This window comes from Vicugna pacos, chromosome 8 (assembly GCF_048564905.1).
Source record: "Vicugna pacos chromosome 8, VicPac4, whole genome shotgun sequence".
In the NCBI taxonomy this organism is placed as follows: domain Eukaryota; kingdom Metazoa; phylum Chordata; class Mammalia; order Artiodactyla; family Camelidae; genus Vicugna; species Vicugna pacos.
Window position 1 is genome coordinate 62161770 of NC_132994.1, and position 24632 is coordinate 62186401.

At 36.2% G+C, this 24632-nt stretch overlaps 1 protein-coding gene across 6 annotated transcripts in view; it reads left to right on the plus strand.

Moving 5' to 3' along the window:
- ADGB (androglobin) overlaps positions 1-24632 on the plus strand; it is a 155079-nt gene that overhangs the window by 126404 nt on the left and 4043 nt on the right. For 3 of the 6 annotated variants that reach the window (XM_072965993.1, XM_072965996.1, XM_072965995.1), the window contains 4 exons: positions 1083-1304; positions 4664-4754; positions 7263-7446; positions 12592-13011. In XM_072965993.1, coding sequence (XP_072822094.1) covers positions 1083-1304; positions 4664-4754; positions 7263-7446; positions 12592-12777 — 683 coding nt within the window. In that variant the 3' untranslated portion in view covers positions 12778-13011. Of the gene's footprint in view, positions 1-1082; positions 1305-4663; positions 4755-7262; positions 7447-7640; positions 7939-12591; positions 13012-24632 lie in introns of those variants that run through there. The other 3 variants (XM_072965994.1, XM_072965997.1, XM_072965998.1) reach the window with 3 other exon arrangements.

Consider the following 24632-nt stretch of genomic DNA (forward strand, 5'->3'; position numbering starts at 1 on the left):
TAACTCAATAAATGTTATAAAAGTAATGTCCCTTAACTTTTCATATTAAGTGTGTAAACCACAAATATCACCCTCATCCTGTTATTCTGGGATGGGCATTGCTCAGTCCTTTATATTTATTGTCTCACTTTAACCTGCAGCAGCTATGAAGTAAACATTACTATTCCCATTTTACAGACTCAGAGACCAAAGCTCAGAGAGTCACCTTACTCTTTCGAAATCACACATCTGAAAAGTGACAAAGTTGGGATTTGAAATCTTTTTAACTCCTAAAGTACTCCTCTAATTGGAAGAGTCTAATGTAATCTTAGGAATACAAAGGTGAAAGAATACAGCTCTGGTTCTTTGGGATCTATATTTTATTACTAATTTTCTAAAAGTTGTATTAAATTATATGTAAAAGAAAATGTATTGCCCTGAACACTTGTTAAAAATGGAAAGGAAGATTTTATTCAAGACTATTGCAGTAGGAGAGAGATTGAATGCAACTCTGAAAACAACATAGACAGTGGGAATTTATAGCCAATAGACAAGGACTGGATAGAAAATTACTTACAGGAATTTGGTTAGGTATCAATGGTCAGGCAAAAGAAATTTGACTAAATATCAGGGTGGGGGAAGAGGAGCTTAATTAGATATCAAAGATGGAACGATTCTCAGTAAATTAGTTTAGCAGGATTCTTTGCTAAAACTGGGATTCATTACAAGCCAAGGACAAAGCCTGGTGGAGGACAGAGCTCAGAGATGGCTGACCTTATCATACAAAATGTAGTAAAGGCACAAATGTTAATTGTATAGCTTGATGTATTTTCGTATAGCTTTGATGTGTATACTCAGTAGCCACCATTCAGATCAAGATATATACTTAATACATCCCAGTAGTCTTCCTCATTCCTCTTCCCAGCCATTTCCTTCTTCAAAGTAACCGTTAGTCTGATCTCTATCATCATGAATTAATTTTTCCTGTTCTTGAACCTTACATATTTGGACTCATTCAGTATGTACTCCATACGTCTTGCTATTTTTGCATGTGATTTCATAGAACACAAGTTCTTTTCAGTAATGCCTGTGTCATGTTGTAGTAGAAACATCTTCAAGTGTCATAAGAGAGTCAGACACAAAGAGTCCCATGAGTTTAGACAGCAAAGAGACCATACCCTCAGGGAGCACGCTGTGGAAGAAGTGGCAGCTGAGCAAGAGCTTGAAGGATCTGGCAAAACCTACCAGCAGCGATAGTGGAGGATCATCCCCATCCTCCTTCCCTAAGGAGGAGCGTGAGCAGGGCATGCGGAAGGAAAATATCAGTAAGTATTGCTCTTATTGATAAGATGAATGCATATTTTGAAATGAAAATCCTGGAACAGATATGAAATTAAACATATGTGATGGCCAGGGTTAAACGTAGAAAAATAGGTATATAATAGGATTCATAGGTCTTCATTTTGATTATCAGAGTTGGAATCTGCTCAAGGACCTGATTACTAAATACCTAACCTAAAGATAAAAGTGGGCAAATGTTTTCTTGTTTAATTTTAAGGAGCAGTTATATATTCATATAGTTTTCTTTGTCTACAAATACTAAAAATAAAATTGCAGTGATCACATACACAATTGTCACTACACACAGATCCTTTTTGTTTTATCTATAGTATGCTACATCTTTGACAACAAATTTCAAATATTTGGTTTCTAAAATGTTGGAAAACAACGATTTTCAGTGGTGCCCAAGCCACACTGATTGGTTCATTTCTGTATACTATGGGATTTGTATTTATTTACTAAAATGAACCTAACTCCTATATGGAAAATATTATAGAGAAATGTCTTTTGACATTCCTGGCTTCCATGAGGGACAGTTTTCCCTAAGCAACTCCTGGACCGTCTGTCACTGGTGGGCTATGTGAGTCATCTGATTGATACATTAGGAAAGAATAAATTGGACTGCCCACAAGAAGCCTGCATCCACTGCTCATCCCTGAGTCAGACAAGTATAACTGTGACAGGGATGCTGAAGGGTTCGGCCGAAGGTTCTATGATCACGGCCCATTTGCCTCTCACACCAAGCTACATCCCAATGATACGTCTGTTAATGGAAAATTCATACTTTTTCTTTCTCTGCTTATTCAGAATTCAGGAAAGAAAGATATTTTGGAAGAAAGCACCCTTAGAAATGCCAACTGTGGTTCTCAAAGTTGCTAAACCAGTCTGAGAATTTTAAAATTAAAACTTGTTTATGGCTAAAACATGCTCTTGAGTGATTTTCACAGTGAAGAGGAAAATTCCAAAATTCAAAGGGCTCTTTTACCATACTAACCAAAGATTCTGATATCTTTGAACCAGCATTTTGAAAGTCAACGTTTATTTGATAGATAATAATGGACATATAACAATAGCACTAAAACTTACTAGAATAATACCTAACATTTAAGATTAATATCGAATTTGTAAAGTGTTTTGGCATAATCATCTCATTTGAGCCTCTGTAAACTAGAAAAAGCATATACTGTTACCTCTGCCTTGTTACCAAACCAACTTGGGTCCGCTCGCCCATTGCACAGCAAAGCCAATCTACTGACACTGGATTCTGGTGAAGGGAAGTACAGTGTTTATTGCAAGCTGCCCAACATGGGGCTAAGCAAGGAAAATAGGCAGCTTATGCTCAAAGATGCAAACTCCCCAGTGGCTTTCAGGGAAGGGTTTCTCAAGGCAGCATTAGAGGTGAGAGTTGTGGGCTGTCTGACCAGCTCATGGACATTCTTCTGATTGGTTGGTGGTGAGGTAACAGGGTGACATTTCAGGAGTTAATATCATCGACTTTCTGGTTCCAGTCGGTCTGGGGTCTCTGTGCTTGCGAGTATCATGCAGTTAACTCTTCCACCTGGCGGGGGTTTTAGTATCTGCAAAATAACTTCAGGATGTGGCTCTGGGTATTATCTATAGCCCTTGAGGAGGAACTAAAGGCTCTTTGTGTGTGGGTGTGTGTGTGTGTATTTAACTGAAATATAGTCAATTTAGGCTGTGCTATTATTATTTTGTCTTACCTGGCTGTTTTCCTTTTTTTTTTTTTTTTTGCATTTTCTCACTTCTCTGATAAAATTTGTCCTTTGGAACTCAGGGAAGGCCTCAGAAGCAAAGCTTTTCTACAAACAAGAGGTGGGGGACATGTGTAGGGCGTCTGTCCCAAGGAAGGCCCCCTCAAGGGTCCTGCTTGTTTTCAACCTCAAAACAAAGGAATTCATAAATAACTCACCCAAGAGCAGAAAGCTTAAATAGTTTGCATAGAATCAGGACTTAAACCCTAGTTTTCTTTTTATTCCACGTACTGTGACCTCTATTTTAACACAAACTTCTCCCCACATTTAGTTAAAGATCTGTAAAATAAAAATAAAATTAAATTCTGATGTCAAGTTGGTTATTTATTTACTAACAAAGTAATCTTTGAGTTGAGAAAATTATGTGTAATCATGATTCTTCACACCTGCCTTGGATAGTGTCCCTGTAATCATAATATAGATTTCATTTTTTTCCCAGAGTCCCAGACTGGTGTTATAAGGCACCAAAACTTGTGATTCAGTTTCAACCCTCCTGATCCTCATTTCTTAACATTTTTGGCCATTAGAGTCTTCAGACATTTTCATTAAATTTCACATAACTCTGAAAGAGTGTACCTTTTCCTATGAGATTTCTTTATTTTTATTGTGGTATATTGTTGATTTATAATAGTAGTTTCAGGTGTACAATACAGGGATTCAAAAATTTTATAGATTATACTCCATTTAAAGTTATTATGAAATATTGGCTATATTCTCTATGCAGTGAAATATATCCTTGTAGTTTTGCATGAACTATCCAGGAAAGGCAAATCAGCAGCCTGGGGCTTGTGGTGGGTATGTAGAGGGCACAAGAGTATGCATTTGGATAATGGGAAGGTTTTGGGAAAGGATTTCGGTGTCAGTTGCACAACTGTAAATTTACTAAAACATACTGAGTTATACTTTCAAAACTAATAAATTGTATGGTATGTCAATGACACTTCAATATTTTTTTAAAAAGAGAGATTAAATGGTCTGGAAAGGCTGAATGGTTAACATCTTAGTCTCTAAAATTTCTTTCTTAGATCTGTTCTTGTGGGTTCAGACGAGTCTGTGGGGTAAAAAGCTCCTGTTACTTTGATTTTCAGTGTTTACTTGTTGTAATATTGCCTACTTTACTGGACCAAAAGTTTTTTGGAGGTAGGATACTGTGTCTCAAAACATTTTTATATCCCACCCCCACAGTGCTTAGTACAGCTTTCACAGATAGACCAAACTCTTTAAATATTTGATTATTTAACTTGTTTAGAATGAAATTTTATAACAAAGTATGATCTTTTTTGGTCTCTGCTTTCACTTAAGTAAATTAGAGTCATTTTAGTACTCTCTTTTATAGACCATATTCATTTTTTCTATACCCATTGTCATCTCCTGCATTTAACTGTTAGTATAGTAATACCGAGAGGATAAATATGAAATATAGTCATATTTCAATATAGTCATTAAATAACATGAAAATCACATTAAATAAGGGAAGTGCAGAATATTTTCAATTTAAATCAAATATACAATCATTTAGTTAGTTATTGCTGATTTTTTTTGAAAGCCTGGCACTTTTTGTTTTGAAACAGGGCCTCAATCACGATCCCCAACAATTTTGGAAATGTCTCCACAACTTATTCGAAAAAAACTACAATGTGTAGACTTAAGTCAATATGTGCGGTAAGTTTTAATAAACATGATTAATATAGACATTTGTGTTCATAGAATTTTGGATAGATTGTCAATAAGCAGTTGCTAAACAACTGAAAGTTTGAAATTAAATGCTTAATATATTTTCAGTGTATTTAGATTTTTAGAAGTATATGAGTTACATCTCAAATTTAGCAAATGTTTTATTAAGTCAATTATAAAAGCATTTAAATGTTTTTGGTAAAGATTTAATTTGTAGCCTGGTTAAGGTGAGTTTAGCTGCAGAAAATTCCCAACATACCAGCTGCCATGATTTGATTAGATTGAATTTTCTTAAGAACTAAACAATAAGATTAATTGAGAGTTATTCAAGCATACATTTTCAAACCTATTTAGCTTCATATATTAAAAAGGAAAAACCTGCAAAATATTCTCATAGTTTCGAATATCAACACACCTCTTCAAATAGCACATCTAGTTTTGCTGGTATTTTCCTAAAATAATTTCCAAAAATATTAGTGATTTAATAAATGGAGTATAGCCCATGTAAAAATAATGGTTTATTCCTTCTGTTCCTAATATTTGATTTGATCCAGATCAGCACCCTGCTGATACTTTTTTTGTTTGTTTGTTTTCCTTTTTTTTAATTGAGTTATAGACATTTTACAATGTTGTGTCAAATTCTAGTGTAGAGCACAATTTTTCAGTTATACATGAACATATATATATTCATTGTTACATTTTTTTTCTCTGTAAGCTACCACAAGATCTTGTATATATTTCCCTGTGCTATACAGTATAATCTTGTTTATCTATTCTACATTTTGAAATCCCAGTTTGTCCCTTCCCACCCCCCCACCCCCTTGGTAACCACATGTTTATATTCTATGTCTATGAGTCTGTTTCTGTTTTGTATTTATGTTCTTTTTTTTTTAATTCCACATATGAACGATCTCATATGGTATATTTCTTTCTCTTTCTGGCTTACTTCACTTAGAATCACATTATCCAGGAACATCCATGTTGCTTCAAATGGCGTTATGTTGTCAGTTTTTATGGCCGAATAGTATTCCATTGTAGAAATATACCACTTCTTCTTTATCCAGTCACCTGTTGATGGACATTCAGGCTGTTTCCATGTCTTGGCTATTGTAAATAGTGTTGCTATGAACATTGGGGTGCAGATGTCATTTTGAAGTAGGGTTCCTTCTGGTTATAAGCCCAGGAGCAGGATTCCTGGGTCATACAGTAAGTCTATTCCTAGTCTTTTGAGAAATCTCCATAATGTTTTCCACAGTGGCTGCACCAAACTGCATTTCCACCAGCAGTGTAGGAGGGTTCCCTTTTCTCCACAGCCTCTCCAGCATTTGTCATTTGTGGACTTTTGAATGATGGCCATTCTGACTGGTGTGAGGTGATAACCTCATTGTAGTTTTGATTTGCATTTCTCTGATACTTAGTGATATTGAGCATTTTTTCATGTGCCTTTTGATCATTTGTATGTCTTCCTTGGAGAATTGCTTGTTTAGGTCTTCTGCCCGTTTTTGGATTGGGTTGTTTGTTTTTTTCTTACTGAGTCGTATGAGCTGCTTATATATTCTGGAGATCAAGCCTTTGTCGGTTTCATTTGCAAAAATTTTCTCCCATTCCGTGGGTTGTCTTCTTGTTTTACTTATGGTTTCCTTTGCTGTGCAGAAGCCTGTAAGTTTCATTAGGTCCCATTTGTTTATTCTTGCTTTTATTTCTATTGCTTGAGTAGACTGTCTTAGGAGAACATTTTTGAGATGTATGTCAGATAATGTTTTGCCTATATTTTCTTCTAGGAGGTTTATTGTATCTTGTCTTATGCTTAAGTCTTTGATCCATTTTGAGTGTATTTTTGTGTATGGTGTAAGGAAGTTTTCTAACTTCACTGATTTACATGCTGCTGTCCAGTTTTCCCAACACCATTTGCTGAAGAGACTGTCTTTATTCCATTATATATTCTTGCCTCCTTTGTTGAAGACAAGTTGACCAAAAGTTTGTGGGTTCATTTCTGGGCTCTCTATTCTGTTCCATTGGTCTATATGTCTGTTTTGGTACCAATACCATGCTGTCTTGATTACTGTAGCTTTATAGTATTATCTGAAGTCTGGGAGAGTTATTCCTCCAGACTCTTTCTTTTTCTTCCATAATGCTTTGGCAATTCTAGGTCTTTTGTGGTTCCATATAAATTTTATTATGATTTATTCTAGTTCTGTGAAATATGTCCTGGGTAATTTGATAGGGATTGTATTAAATCTGTAGATTGCCTTGGACAGTGTGACTGTTATAACAATATTGATTCTTGCAATCCAGAAGCATGGGATATCTTTCCATTTTTTAAAGTCTTCTTTAATTTCCTTTATCAATGGTTTATAGTTTTCTGTATATAAGTCTTTCCCCTCCTTGGTTAGATTTATTCCTAGGTATGTTGATATGTTTTTAAATTATTTGAATGCTAAAGTTCATTCCAGAGTTTCCCGAATGATTTATCTCTTTTGATGTTTCTATATCAAGTAAAACAGAAACCAAGCCTCTGTTGCGAACGGAAGAACTGACTCAGCTGCAAGCAATGCAGAAGGCAGAAGAGGTCCATCAGTTCCGACAGTATAGGACCAGAATCCTCAGCATTCGAGATATTGACCAAGAAGAAAGGATTAAATTAAGGGATAAAGTTCTGGAGATGTACAAGGAAATGTGGGTGAGTCTCAAAGTACATAGACATGGATCACAGCTGACAAATTATTTTGTAATATTAAAACGATATCACAGAATTATGTTGTAACTGGGTAGAAAGAAGTCTTGAAAACATTAGTTCCCAACTTCTCAGAAAACTGGCAAAATTGTTTATACACATCTAATTTACTTGCTTCCTAAAACCTCTTTTGCATACAGTATTGGAGATCTATCCACAAAATGAAGAGAACAGGAGAGAAGACCACAGCAAAGTATTTGTGAAGTTGAAGTCAGAGGTAGATCACATTGACAGACTTGCGGTAGCTAAATCCTAGGCTGGCAGTAGAAAAACTCCTAACCTAATTTGCTCCACAGAATCTCCCACAGGTTCAGAAATTGATGACACCAGCCACATTAAGAAATGAAGGTGAAGTGGGAGGAAGAAAAAAATAATCACTGAGTTTCACTGGTATAAAGCTATTTTGGAAGCAGTTAGAAATCGCAGGTTACACCTCAACTTTTTGAAGCCAGATGACTGTCATTCCCCCATCCCAGCAGAGGGGTAGAGGTGCTTTATTTAGACATGGTCCAAAAACAAAAAAATAGAGATTTCTGTACTGTGAAAGATCAAGCTTAATTAAAAATAGAAGTATCATTGTACTAGAAATGGGGAATTTAATAAATGTACACAGGTGACTTCCACTATGGAGGATGAAGATTTATTTTTTCCTCCTTCTTCCCTACAACGTACAAACACACATACATACTCCCAAAGACTCTGAGGGCTACAGGACTTTCTAAACATTTTAGCTACGGGAATATTGGGTTCTCCGTGTCATTCTTAGTTTTGGCCAATCTGAGGAACATGTCTATGTGTCATCTCTTCTTGTTTGCCCAGTAGGTACCTCTAATCAAACCTCGCCAAATCCAAATATTATCATTCTTGCCCTCTTTCTTCTTTCAGCTCAAACACATCCCTCCACCAGTGTTCTCCAGCCTAGTAAACAGTGACGGCACCCTCTCAGTTGCTCAGAGCAGAAACCTCGAAAACATCCTTAACTTATCATTCTTTACGTCTAATCCATCACCAAAACTTGTCATCATTACCTTGAAAACATATCCAAATTTCAGCCACCTTCCATTCTCTCTGTCCCAGCCACCCTAGTCCAGACCGTCCTGGTCTTCCATTCAGAGTCCTGCAGCAGCCCCCTGGCTGAGCTCACTGCTTTCACCTCGTCCTCTACAAAGTCTCTGCTCAGCAGCCACAATGATTGTTATCAGTCAGGACAAACTAGTCTATCCTGTGCTTCCAAAAAACCCCAGTGTCTCAGTGGCTTAAGACAGGGGTTGACAAACTTGTTTTCTGTAAAGGACCAAATAATAAACATTTTTGCCTTTGCAGGCAGTAAGTTGAATCTACTCAACTCTGCTGCTGTTAACACAAAATTAGTCAGTGATGATATCTAAATGTGTTCCAATAAAACTTTACTTAGAACATCTGGAAGCAATGAGCCAGCTTTGTTTCAGAGTCCTTACCAATCCCTGGATTATAACAATGAAAGAGTGTTTCTCACTCCAGCTACATGTTCACTTGTTCACATGTTCAGTGAGTCCAGGCGAGGGTCCTTCTCATCATGTTTATATTTTATGTTCACATTTCATTGGTCAAATCAACTTTCATGGACACGTACAATTTCTGTGAAGGAATAAACCCTGCTGACACCTTGGTTTCAAACATCTAGTATCAATAACAATAAAGTTATACCGTTTAAGCCATCCAGTTTGTGGCACGTCGTTACGGCAGCCCTAGCTGACTAATAAGGAGTGCCACGCCAGCACGTACCTTGAGGGGGACTGGAAATGTTTTGTGAATTGCAGTAGTGGTTATCATAGTACAGCTTTAAACTGGAGGGTGGGCTCATTTCACTCCTCTAACGGCTTCACATTTCACTATGAAAAAAGCTGAGATCTTTATTAAACGTCTAGAGCACTGCAAAGGCTAGTGCCCACTCTCCTCTCTCATCCTTTCCTCTGCCATTCCACCTGCTTTGAGCCTTTTGATTTTTCCAAACTGATTTCGCCTTTCTTCTAACAGTCAAGTGTGTACCCACTTCTGGGCCTTTGATCTTGCTTCTGCTCCTTCCTGGAACATCCTTCCCCGAGAGAGCCAAATGGTGTACAGCTTTACTTTATGAGGTCTCTCATCTATCGTCACTTCACGAGAGAGGTCTTCTCCACCTACCTTTCCAAGATTAACACCATTGAAAACGTGTACACCCATTCCTGGCCTTTTTATTTTCCTTAAAACACTCATCCTATATGTATATTCATTTATTGGCTTAACATGGAAATGTATGTAGATCATAGATATATATTAAATATGCGTACATTTTAAAATCTACCTCCACTAGAATAGAGACCCTACATAAACAAGGACTTTGTTTTGATTCACTCTTGTGTCCCTGGAGCCTGGAAAGGATGTTTATTTCACAGAATTTGCTTCATCAAGGAATCAGTGAATTAATAAATGAATATTAAAATTATATAGATTCAATTTATCAGGTAGAAAATAGTTTAAATGAAAACATCATAAGACAAAAGGGAATTTCAGGATTGCCCGTCATGTGTTTTGTGTTTAATACACAAGTAAATGCAGTAGATGGAGAGGAGGCAGGGAATAAATATTAACTGGGACAGTTTTGAATTTAGACCCCATTCTTTAAGTGTGAGGTACAGATAAACGCCCTAGTTTTGATTGAAGCTACCTTAGGAGAAACACGATCAGTACCATACTTACTATCAGGTGAGAAAACACTAATCTTCAAAAGATCACTGACATACATTAAACTTACTTTACACTAAACCCTTAAGATGGTGCGATCTCTCTCTTTCTCTGTTTTTAAAATACGTCACTGCTATCATCTTGTACTTGTGCAACTGGTTAAGTAAAACCAGTTTTATTGTGGTAGATACAGTACTTTTCTTTCATCAAAAACTTTGGGGAGTCTGATGCTGACATCCAGCTGTTCCACCATCTCAACCAAAGCCATGCAAGTTGCAAAACCATGACAAAATTTCTAAAGACATCAGTGATGAAAACAGAACAGTCATTTCTAGAAGCTTCTCTTCTAGCTAGCATCAGTTCATTAATCCTTTCTATTCCATTATATTATTTCTGAGTAATAATAGTAAATCAACAACAATCAAGAAGTTGAACCATAATTTTGCCCTTACTATCAGAAATGCAAACGAAATTAGGAAGCCATGGCCTCCTAGTAAACTTACATTAGCACTTAATAATCACTGCCTTACTTGCAGACATTTTTTTAGAGAAGCCATTTCATAACCCATTTCTAGAATGGTGCCTGAAACTGTCAGTAAGTATTCTCATCTACAGTTTGAAAAATTATTCTTCTTTTCAAAAATATAAACATTATTTACCTGTTTATAATTTTCTGACACTTCCCATCTCTACAGTTTATTTACTCAGCAAATATTTCTGTGCATGTTTGTACCAGGGACTGTCCTAGGCACGAACAAAAGAGATAAACCCCTACCCTTGTGGAGCTTGGATTCTGGTGAGCAAATAGATGGTCAAATACAAACATAATCCATAAATATTGTATAAAGTGAATAGAAAGGGACCAGAATCAAGAAAAACAGAGTAGAGCAGAATCACAATACAATGATTCAGAAGAGATGGCTAGTGCAGAGGCCCTAGGGAAAGAGCATACTCATTGCATCAGAAGGACAGCAAGGAGGCTGGTGCCATTGGAGCAGAGTGAGCAAGGGGTAGTTGAGTGTAAGAAGAGATCAGAGAGGAAGTGGGAAGAGGCTGACGGAGAAGGTAACCATGTAGGACTGTGAAGGCCACTGTCAAGACTTCAGCTTTTATTCTGAGAAAAATGTGGAACTATGCATGGATTCTAAAGAGCAGAGGAGTAATGATTTGACTTATGTGTGAGAAGGTCTCCTCTGGATATCATGTGGAGAACAGGTAAGCACACAAGGAGACACATAGAAGAAAAGAGTTCTGTGAGAAGACCACTGCAGTGAGCACGGGAGGGTGGTTCACTCCAAGATGGTGGGTGGAGGTGGTGAGAAATGATCGCATCCTAGATATATTTTGAAAGTAGAGTTACAAGGATTTCCTGACGGATTGTTGGTGTATTTATTATAAGAGAGGAATCAAGAAATACTCTTAAGTTTTGGCGTAAAACAGTTGAAAGGACTGAGTGCCATCAAATCTGATGGTTTAGGAGGAAAGATAAGATTTCAATTGGGACATTTTTTAATATATCTATTGTATTTAAACAGAGTTTACTATATATCTATTAGTCATGTGGAAACAGTGAATGAAAGTTAGACATATGCTTATGGAATTTGGGAGCAAGATCTGGGCTGGGGACCCATCAGTGTATAAATGGAAAGTAAAGCCATAGATTGTATCCAACCCAAGGGAAGAGGCCTGAGATCTGAGATGTGGCCACTTCCTCATGAAGAGATGAAGCAGAAAAGAAGAAATCAGCAAAGGCAACTGACAAGGAGCAGATAATGAAGTAGAAGAAAAATGAAGAGGGTGTTATGTCCAGGAAACCAACTGAAGTCAGGAAGGAGAAGGTGGTTAAGTAAGAACAGATCTAAGAAATGAGCTTGGATTTAGATGCGTGTAGATCATCGGTGTCCTTGAGGAAAACAGTTTTTTCTGAAGTGAAAATGAAAAGCAAATTGACGATAACAAAGATAACCAATTGATTTAGGCGACATTATTCAGAAGGTCTTCAAGTACAGCTCAGACGTATTTTGTCAGGGCTGGAATTTGTGTGAGGAACTAATAATGTACTGAGCACAGTTACAGTGAGAGACACTGTGTTTTATACAGATTATATCTGAACTTGTTTAAAGCAGATAGTTGCTCTGCCAAAAATCTCTGCTTATTTCTTGCTTCATCTTGCTCTTTCTTTACCGTTCGGTTAAAATCTCATGTGCCCCTAGTGGGCACCTCATGTTTCACGCATTCAGACTTAAACCTAACTTTCATCTTTCTTCGTTAATTTCTCAAATGAATCTATTGGCGTGAGCAAAGGATAAAAGGATTGCAGCTCCCTCTAGAGCCATAATAAGGCTTTACCAGTGGAGCTTATTCGCCTGGGGCTTTCTTTTGGACTAGGACTCCGTAGACGAAGCCCGGCAGGAGATCCTCAGCGTCCGGGAGGAGTACCGGAACAAGCTGCTGGACGCTGAGCGCCTCCGCTTGGAGGCTCTGGCCGCCGAGGAAGCCGTCAGCCGCGTGGAGCCCGAAAAGAAGGTCCCGGCCCCGGACACACAGAAAAAAAAGAAAGGAATGAAAAAGTAACCAGGGGATGCCCCCAATAGAAGAGGATCTATTTCTAATCACCTGTAACTTTGAGAAAAATAAGGTTGTAGGCCAATTGAAAACAGACGTTTTTCTACCTTAGAAATAGTTTCTGTGCTTTAATGTTCATGTACTAGTTTTTCCCAGGAAGCTATCATTTGAGTTTACAATTTTCTAATTTCAATAAAAATAGCCTCCACATATTTAGAATGTAATAAACTTTAGATGTCTCCATCTGAATGGCTTCATTTTTAGTTAGTAATGAAAATAGGATTGCGAGTGAACCAACAGATTGTCTTTGAAAAATTCAACGAGAAAAAGAGCTATTGTTCTTCAAAGAAATTTTGTCTCTAACTTTAAAGGCTTTAAAATATTTTTAAAAGTATGCTTTAGACCTGTGCTTTAAAAAAAAAAATAGGAACAATCGAGAAACCCAGCTCAACAGTCAAGAACTACCATGAGTTAAGCACACACTCAAATTGCTGGAAGCCAGAATCCTGACCTGAGTCAGGGCAACCCAGGCAGACAAGCTGATGACATACATCCTTCGCTATATGTATCAGCACTGTATTTTTTGTAACATAGAACATGTTCTTTTATGCTAGTTAAAAAGAAAAAAATACCATGAGTGGATTAACTGAGATATGCAGTAGGAAATTGACTTTATCAAAAGCACATTTCCAATTCATAACTTTCTCAGATAAAAACACCCATAGACTTTTTGAACCAGTCAAAGCTGTTTCACTTTGACAGAAGATTTTACTTTTTTCGTTTATTTCAATGCAATTTTTTCTCTATTACTCTTTGCCTGCATGTTCCTTCACAGCTCTGTGACCGACCCCACCCCCAAATAATTCATAGTAACAAAGTAGTATGGATATTTTTCACTCATCTCATATAATTATACATTAGGATTTTATATCATGGCTTATTTTACATATTGACATTTTGTTATACATACTTCACTGTATGTTGATTTTTCTCATCAAACAATACAAAGTCTCTTCTAGTCAAAAGTAATTTATTTTTAATTGCTGTGCAATATTCCATTGCACCAATATTCCATAATCTATCCAACTAATTCTCTATTGATGAATATTTACTTTTGTTTTTAGATTTTTTTTACCATACAAGCTATCTACTTGAAAGTGTGTTTGTATCAGGATATTCAAGTGTAGTCAACCCTTAAAAAACACAGATTTGAATTGTACAGGTCCACTTATACACACATATTTTTCAATAAATATATTGGAAAAATTTTTGGAGATTTGCAGCAATTTGAAAAACTCACAGATGAACCATGTAACCTGGAAATTAAAAAAAAGGAAAAGTTAGATATGTCATGAATGCATAAAATACATGCCAATGCTAATCTATTTTATCCTTTACTACCATGAAATGTTACAAATCAAAGTTAAAATTTACCAAAATAAACACTTGCAGGTTATGCATGATGCCATTCGCAGTCAAGAGAAATGTAAACAAACATAAAAATGTAGTATTAAATCATAATGGCATAAAATTATCTATAGTACATAATAATTTTGCAGCCCCTCCTGTTGCTTTTACAGTGAGTACAAGTGTTATAAGAGTCTGTATAAAATGCCATGTGATGCTAATCCTCTCCACCTGAGCAGTAGTCGCTCCAGTAAACTTCATATTGCAGTAAAAAATGATCTCGTGGTTCTTGAGTATTTTTCACTGTGTTCAGTGCAATACTGTAAACTTTGAATGACACCATAGGACCATATGAAATGTCACTAGTGATGCTGGAAGTGCTCCCAAGAAACAGAGAAAAGTCATGACATTACAAGAAAAAGTTGAATTGCTTGATATGTACTGTATTGGGGTCTGCAGCTGTGGTTGCCCACAATTTCAAGGTAAATGAATCCAGTATAAGGACCATTGTAAGAAAGGAAGAAAGGGGGTGGGGGAGGGAGGAAAGAAAGGAGAAAAGAAAACCCATGAAGTCATCACTGCTGCTATGTCAGCAAGCATGGAAACTTTGCGTTTTTTGAGAAATACCTTTTTATCTTGTATTAAAAATGCAGATTTTATATGGGTGCAGTATTGCTGTAAGAAAGGCATACCTGTACACTCTAATAGGATTCGAGAAAAAGCAGAATCATTATATGACAACTTAAAGCAAAAAGAAGGTGAAGGATCTAAAGCTGGAGAATTTAACGCCAGCAAGGAATGGTTTGATAATTTTAGAAAGAGGTTTGGCTCATCAAATGTCAAGATAACAGGAGAAGCAGTTTCTGCCAACTAAGAGGCAGCAGATGAGTTCCAGAAGCCATTAAGAAAATGAAGAGAAAGGATATCTGCCTGAACAGATTTTGAATGCAGACAAAAGTGCCCTATTCTGGGGAAAAAAATGCCATAAAGGACATTTATTAGCAAGGAAGAGAAGCGAGCACTGGGATTTAAAGCAGGAAGGGATAGGCTGACTACTGTTTTTTGCAAATGCAGTGGAGTTTATGATCAGGACTGTCCTTATTCATAAAGCTGCTGACCTTCAAGCCTGAAGGGAAAGGATAAACACCAGCTGCCTGTCTTTAGGTTGTACAACAAGAAAGTCTGGACAATGAGACCCCTTTATCTGGGTTGGTTCCATCAATGCTTTGTCCCTAAAGTCAGGAAGTACCTTGGAAGTCATTGCCTTTTAATATTCTTTTGGTATTGGACAATGCCCCTTGGCACCCAGAACCCCATGGGTTCAATTTTGAAGGTGTCCAAGTGGTCTACTTGCCCCCAAATACAGCAACTCTAATTCATTCTCTAGATCAGGGGGTCATAAGAACCTTTAAGGCTTGTTACACATAGGACTCTGTGGAAAGGACTGTCAGTGCTATGGAAGAGAACCCCAATAGAGAGAACTTCATGAGAGCCTAGAATATTGAAGAAGCCATCATTGTTATAGAAAAAATCTGTGAAAGCCATGAACAAAGCCAAGCCTGAAACAATGTACTACTGGAGAAACTGCATCCAGATGTCATGCATGACTTTATAGGATTTATGACAGAGTCAGTTAAGGACATCATGAACGAGACTGTTGATATGGCAAAAGGTAGTGGGTAAGGTATTTCAAGATAAGAATCTTGGACAAATTCTGAAACTAATAGACACCACACCAGAGGAATTAGCAGAAGATGATTTGATGGAGGTGAGTGCTTCCAAACCAGTGCCAGACGATGAGGATGAGGACATAGAAGAAGCAGTGCCAGTAAACAAACTGACCTTGGACAATCTGGCCACAGGGTTCCAGTTATTCAAGACTGCTTTTGACTTCTTTTACAACACGGACCCTTCTATGATATGGGCACTGAAACTCAAGCAAACAGTGGAAGAAAGACTGGAATTATTGGAAAGATAGAAACATTTTTAGAGAAATGGAAAAAGCAAAAAATCAGACACAAATTATGACGTATCTCCATAAAGTTACATCTAGGGTGCCTGTCTCTCCTGCCTCCCCTCCACTTCCTCCACCTCCTCCACCTTTGCCTCCCCTGAGATGGCAAGTCCAGCCCCTCCTCTTCCTCCTCCTCAGCCTACTCAATGTGAGGATGGCGAGGATGAGGACCTTTATGATGATCCACCTCCACTTAATAAATAGTAAATAATCATCATGCCTTACAGTTGATAAACTTATCTGTTGTGTATGTGTGTAAAAGTCTAACTAGCATATGGCAAGAACAGTATGAGACATTTTCGTGTCATCATCATCATCACCTAAATATTCATCCTGCAGAACACCCTGTGGAAGACTTGTATCAAAGTGAATAGCCTATCCTCACATAGACATGAAGTGAGTGATATTTAGTATAAAATTAATATGTGTTAGTTTCATTACTGTTTTGTAACTGTGCTTTCAAAGAATTATATTACCATACAGTATGCCTCTCTCTCTCTTTCTCTCTGGCGATTAAAGAAACTATGTATCAGCCTATCATCACAGGTAAATGGCTTTTTAAAAAATGTAACAGTATTTCCAATACTGTATTATAAATATAACTATAATACTATATGGCATGAAAGTTTTATGAGAATTCATTCGTTAGTGTATGGGCTATCATAAAGGGACCCTCTTGCTGCTGCTTCATTATCGATGCATGAAACTGTTATACTTGTAAGTAACCATGAATTTCTTTTTCACATTGTCTTTTCATTTTTTTATGTCTAGTGTTAGTAATTAGTATAACATCTACAATCTTTTGTATCATATAAGACAATATTGATGTAGATACTGACAGACGATTCATCTTATAAATGGACATAAACTTACAGTATCAATAAATACATTGCAGTACTGTAAATGTATTTTCTCTTCCTTACAATTTTCTTATTTTTTAATTTTTTGGGGGGGAGGTAATTACATTTATTTATTTAATTTTTTTAATGGCGGTACTGGGGATTGAACCCAAGACCTTACACATCATGCTAGGCACACACTCTGCCACTGAGCTATACCGTTCCCCTTGAGTTTAACATTTTCTTTTCTCTAGTCTACTTCATTGTAAGAATACAATTTATAATTCATGTAACATAAAAAATAGGTGTTAATCAACTGTTTATGTTATTGATAACGCTTTTGGACAACAATAAGCTATAAGCAGTTAAGTTTGTGGGGAGTCAAAAGTTATAGTCAATTTTCAGCTGCACAGGGATTGGCGCCCCTAACCCCTATGTTGTTCAAGGGACAATGTAGTAACATTGGTATTTTAAATTCTCTTCAAGTTAGATAAAATTCAGCTGCAAACATATCTTGCCCTTATAATTAAATTCCATATCTTTAAACATCAATGACTTCTGTGAAATTTTTTCTATTGCTGTCATTATTTCTGTTTGATTTTTTTAAACTTTTTTTTCTGTTCTCTTCCTTTCTTGCTATACTTTTTAACTGATTATTTCCTGAGCTTTTCTATCTGATTTTTCCAAAGCTCTGGTTATTTTTTTTTTAATTTTTGGTAGCTTACTTTGAATTTTCATACAACATTTTTCTTCTGCTTAATGCACACATCCCTGGCATGTTCTCATTTTCCATCTGAATGCTATTTGCTTCATTTTCATCTCATTACCTTCAATAATTTATATGGAGTTTTACCCAACTTTTTAAAAGGTTTGTTTTTAGAACTATTAAGAGGAGTTTCCTATGTTTGACAGACAGCATAGAATATTTTCCCAGCTCTGTGAGTGCAGGACTTTCTCTCTTGATATAATCATCAAATGTGGCCACAGCTCTGTCTCTCACTGATGAGTCTGGCTTATGAAAGTTTATTGTTTAGGTTGGGTTTCGTTCTTGCCACTACACCTCTGTTGCCTAATTTTCTGTAAACCTTGGTTTTCAAGATAGAACTCCCATCTTTCGATATTTTATTTTGCTGCCACAGTACTCTGGATCCTCCACCACTATGCACTGTGTTGATGGGGATGTCAGTTGGTACAGTCACTATGGAAAACGTTATGGAGTTTCCTCGAAAAATGAAAAGTTGAACTACTGTATGATCCACTAATTTCACTTCTAGATATATAGCCAAAGAAAATGAAATCACTGTCTCAAAGTGATATCTGCACCCCAAAGTTCATGCAGCATTATTCACAATAGCCAAGATATGGAAACAACCTAAGTGTTCATTGACAGATGGACAGATAAATAGGTAAAGAATAAATAAATGGTTAAATGGATATATAGATAAAAAGATAAAATATATATATTACATATATATATGCATAAACTCATTATAAAAAGGAAATCCTGCCATTTGTAAAAACATGAACCCAGAGGACATTATGCTAATTGAAATAAGTCAGACATAGAAAGACAAATATTGCATGATCTTACTCATATGTGGAATCTAAAACAGTCAAACTGGTAGAAGCAGAGAGTAAAACTGTGGTTACCAGGGGCTGGGAAGTAGAGGACATGGGGAGAAGTTGGCCAAAAGGACACAAAATTTTAGTTATAAGATGTTTGGAGAAATACAATGTATAGCATGATGACTATAATTAATGATATGTGTTGTATACTTTAAATTTGCTACAAGATCTTAAGTGTTTTCACCATCCGCCCCCCCAAAAAAAAGATAATTATTTGAGGTGATGGATATATTAATTAACTTGATCATGGATCTCATGTATAATATCACATTGTACACGTTAAATACATACAATTTTTATTTGTCTATTATACCTCAATAAATCTGGTAAAAAATACAGTTATAATGACAGTTCAAAAAATTAAATAATTGCAGTGTATTGTCCGTTTTAGAACCTGCATAGAAGTAAAATGGCTGACAACAGCCACCCAGAGGACAGGAGGGTGGATGAAAGCACACTGTTATAATGTTCTTAAATAAGACATCAGTTCTAGAATATTATTTGAGTGAAAGCTCCACAAGTTCACAAAGTATATTGTTAACTGTAAACCTTTAACCAAAAGATAAAATCAAGTTAATAAATCATTAATGAATTGAAAATAAAAAATTAGTTAATAAACCCAAAAGTAAGTTAGAAAAGAGAACAAAAATAACAAAGAAAAACTGATAAGAACAGAATATAGCAAGCTAATAGATTTAACAAAGTATTTCTAATAAATAAAAAATAATTACAGTGCCCAATCTTTAAAATAAAGGAACAACAAAACCAAAATATTTTGTAACAAGATACTATGAATACTGATGTATAAATGCTTGGAGTGACTACACTAGAAATACATGCTACATTAAACGCTAGCTACAATGTTCATACCGATACTTGAAGTCTCTGAAAACACAGCAGGTACAAATGCAGACTGATTTACAGGTGGTTTGTAATTGTGACTCAGATATTTTGAATGAGGTTGCTGTTGGTGATACCTTTTCCAAAACAATGAACAACCCGTCTCAAAGATAACAATGTTTAGTCTGCCCTTATTGTACACAATGGTTCCATTCCTGAAATATTCAGTGAACTGTAGAATTGTGCAAAAAATACTTTGGTTTTATATATCTTACAAAGGTAGGTTTTTGGGTCACTAGCTTGCATTTAGACTGCATGAATGATGGGCCATTCAAATCATATTTAGGAGATAAGAATTCTTTAATGCATATAACACTTTCAAAAACTGAGGGTTGTCTAACATTCTTGGTTTTCACCCACTAAATAGCAATAGTTCTCTCCTATTATTGGGACAATCCAAAATGCCCTCCATATTTCCTAAATGTTCTCTAAAGGGGGCGTTTTCCTCACTGAGATGATCCTCATGTAAAAAAATAGTACAGATTGCTGAGAAGCTGAAGATAATAATGTGTATAGATCACAGTTAATAAATAACTCTCGTAGAACACATAGCCATATAAATATTCTCCATTGTGTTGACTGAGTTGACCAGGGTACACCTATAAAGTATATCATAGTTCCTACCACCTCTAGACTGTTTTCTCTGACAAAGTATATGCCTACCATTCAGTTTCCTTCTCCTTGGTTTCCTCCCAAATACTTCAAGGTCAACCCCTCCTTTCTCGGGGCCTCTTCTAAGAGCAGAGAAAACAGTTTTCCTCTTCTGCGGTCACAGGCCTGCCTCTGAGTCAACAGTAATAATCCCCAGGGCGCAACTCTGGTGATAATGAAACATCGTCATAAAAGCAATTTAACTCCTCAGTGCTTCCAACACCTCCACTGAAGAATGGGACGCTGGCTTTTCCATTTGCAAAATCAGAGTGTCCACTAAAGTGTTTTTTGAAATATTATCAAAGGACAGTCATCATTTAAATGGATCAGAAAATTGCTGGCAACTTCAATAAACTCTTAACTGGCTTCTAGAAATGAAGTTTCCAAAAACGTCACACATTAACTTCCGGTCTCAAGCCCTCTAGTAATATAGACTATTTGCACACATTCCATATATTCTGCATGTGAAATCTTGTATGTATTCTGATATGTTAACTGATATTTACCTTGAGTCTCTGTCTCACTTAAAAGCAACCCTTGCATTCACTGACTCTTAGAAAATAGGAAAATGGAGAAGTGGCAAGAAGAGCCAGGCAGTAATGGACTCTGCCTCCGAAAAGAAACCAGGCACCACCACCCTTAACCTCTGGTTTGGACCATGTCCCGGGTGGAATTATTTATACCAGATTAATTAAAGTTTTCAGTGACCTTCATGGAACATTTCTGAAATTGACATTATGAAAGAGCTTTATTTCAAGTTGTTGTTATAACATTTTTTGTCTAATCAATTATAAAACGGATTTTATTGATCTTAATTTAGATAAAATAATTTCCACCCACAGGTGTGTTTCCATGTAGTAATCATTACGTGTTGAAGGCTTTGTAAGGGCGTAGAACTTTAAGCTAAACATCCTTGTTTTCGTCATGAGCACAGATGGCAGCATCACACACAGTATGATTTGCGTTTGAAGTGAACCTGTATGATAAACCACTCTACTCTGATAAATCTATACCTTTAAACAATTCTAACTTTGTTCAGATAAGCCAAACTCCTCTAACACGTTTTGTTAATTATAAAAATTCACTAATCTGTAAATCCCTTTCCCATCTGCTGTATAATATAATGACACTCTTTATTTTCAATGTTTATCAAAATGTTGATTTCGGAATCACCAATTCAGATACCATATGGATGTCGCTTTCATTCCACTGTAGGTGGTTGATAGATTTAGACAGATACAAAGAAAACTCATAAAAATTACTTTTGCCTTCGTGGAAAGGATTCCAAATTAATATGTTACATTGTAAAGACTTGGTTAATATTTAAATGGTTAAATAATATAAATCATGATTATAGCTCGTGGGTGAAAATGGGCTAAGTTGGTTAACATCTTTATAACATTTTATGAGTTTGAAAAGAAAATTTATATGCTGTTTTCACCAGGCAAGATTGGTTTAAACTTGTGAAAATGGCCAAAATCATATTAGATACAATCTCACCAGTGCCATTCCATTGACTAATAACATAACATGAAATTGTTGTTATATATTTTTTTTCTCAAGGAACTTTGAAGTTTTCATGTATTTCTCCATGAACTCAATCAAATTTTAACTTAGTTGCTTCTGAAGTAGCATGTGCCCAAAGTCTGCATATCTTCCAATAGGATTGTAGAAACAACCTTTGGCCAATAATGTTAAAGTCTGTGTAAGGACCTTCATTCCCACAACACATCATCCGAAGTCATTAAACTTTTAAAGTCACAGTCTATGAAAATAGTTTTTAGAACAGTCAACTTGAATTTGAGATGCTTTCCAATTTATTATTCATACAGGCATTATATTTACTCTTCCTTTTCCATTTATTAACATTTAAGTCATCTTTGGTTCCATAAAGACAAGAAGAAAGCAGGAGAAAATCCAAAGAATTTCATTTGGGGTTTGCAGATATGATTAAAACATTTCCTGAAGTGAAGTGGAAACTCCTTAGGAGATGCTCCTGTAACATATGCACATTTCAGTAACTCTTGGCCTTCAGTACCCCAGATTCTTCAAATTTGGCTGAAAGACTTCATTTTTTAAGTTGTGTCATTACTCTTGAACTAGTTTGTCATGTTAGGACATTTATAATGCTTTATGTAAAGACTTCATTTCTCTGTTATCTAATGGCTTTGAGTGCCAGGACTACCTCATAACTGGCATATGTTATGCATCTTAATTACCCACAGATCATGGCAGAAAACTACACAGAAGTAGGCTCTCCATAGGTTGTAGGTGAATAAACTACACTGTTTGCATTATTTGAGTTATTAGGCTGATGCTAAAATGGGCCTGTATCAATGCTTATGATCATTTTCAAAAATGCATCAGATTGGCCTTCAAGTGAAAATATTGAAAAATACAGTTTATAGAGCTTAAAAAGGATTTACACCACTGAGAGACTGTGATAACACCAGATGGCAGGTTGTCAACAATGGTATTTTGCAACGTTCACAGAAGACAGCTTCATTTTCCAAACAGGGTCTTAATTTATACACCACTCAAGCAACCAGGGAGTTTATATTCACACAACTAGTGTATACATGTTCCAGAGTTACTACACTATATATCTTTTACTAATGTCTTTGGCCAGAAGGGCATCTTTTTAGTTGATTTTTGCCTCTTTTCCTCCACACAATTCCCATATACCATTGTGGATCAGAGAATAAACAATAAACATTAATTCAGAAGGGGGAAGAACAGGAGACAAATCCATCACTGCTTCATAGCAATTCTGAAATCCCTCAGGGCAGACGTCGTGAAGGCCCCCACCACGACCTGGGGAAGGTCCTTCATCAGGTTTGATTCTTCACTCTAGAAAGACCTTTCTGCTCAGTTGAGCTCCATGGCCCCTGCTTCCATGAAACTTCTTCTTGTCTGTTATACTCTTTGGCCACATCTGAAGTGGTTTGAAGCATGTCCTTCTCGGAAGTTGATCAATGTTTGGTTCCTCAAAATTCACATAGATATGTTGTATGTAGATATAAATTAATAATAATAATAATAATAATAATAATAGAATAATTGTGGCCATAATAAAAATAGCAAAGATACTTAAAATAAGGAATCGCAATAGTTTACATACTTATCTTCCCAGAAGTCTGTAGATACTGTAATGTACATTTCACTGCTTGTTTCTGCCTGCCCTGAATCCCTGACACCTGTGTGTTTTTTATTTGTTTGTTTGTTTGTTTAGTACCAACAAAAGAGCCAAATCTGAGTCATTATGAGCATCTCCAAATGACCGTCCATTACATTAGCATCTGCCAGCTCACTTACTGTCCTTTCTGGTCTGGGTTTTCAAATCTATGAGCTCAAATATCTCTCCAATGACTTTTTTTTCTTAAATTAGCCAGAGTTTGTTTTTGTTATATATAACCAAAGAATCATAACTCATACACTCAAAGCTCATTTTGGGTTCTCCTCTATGAATCAGTTGGATTCTGAAATTTTGAAGAGACACATTAGAAGTTCTCAACAACAATTGACCTACATTCCAGAGCAAGAGTTCTTACCTTGGGGGCTTTAGGTGACCCCTGAGCCTACTGCAATTGTATATATTTTCTTTTGACGAAATCTATAGCTTCCATCAGATTATTAAAGGAGTCTGTAACCTGTAAAATTCTAACTACTGCTCTAGGAATTTATTTTCAGTTTTCAATTAGCATAAGGGATAGTAAAATATTTAAATATTTTCTTCTACTGCAAATTATGTTTTCTTTTTCACTGAAGAATGGCTTAACAGCCAGTCAACTTAGAGACATTTACTTGGAAATAAAGCTATTCCATATGAGAATGTATCTGCAAAAGTTACTATGAAATTGACTTCCCTGGAGGTTCTTAAATATAGTATGAATTGTTTAATTTAAATTTGTCTTCCTTAAAAAGGTTGAGTTGGACACCTTGTGAATTTTTTACCCTTTTGAAACCCCTATGTTTTTAATATTCTGTTTTTGGAGAGAAAAAAAGAATGGCATCTAAATACAAAATACTGTATGGTGTCAGAGCTCTTGGCCAACAGTTATTAAGAAGATAAGAGCAAAGAGATTTAACGGAAAGGTGTTCAACCGAGAAGTAGATGTGGAGACTCTTTCTGCAGTAGAACTGTCATGTGGGAGGATCAAGAACTGGGTTGTGTACAGACTCGTTGGCAGGAGCTAATGCACTCATCCAAATGTTGCACTTGAAAATGTCAACATGATTTTTTTTTCCAGCAAACAGATCTCTTTATTTTCATAAAAGTATTAAACAGATTCAAAAACAATGACACGAAAAATAAGAAGGTTTCAATTAGAGGGAAAAACAGAGTGCTGATTCAGACATGCAGCTTTGTGGGCTTTGGTGTTATTGCAGATCTGGTGGGATAATTAATTGAAAGGTGTTGCATCTCC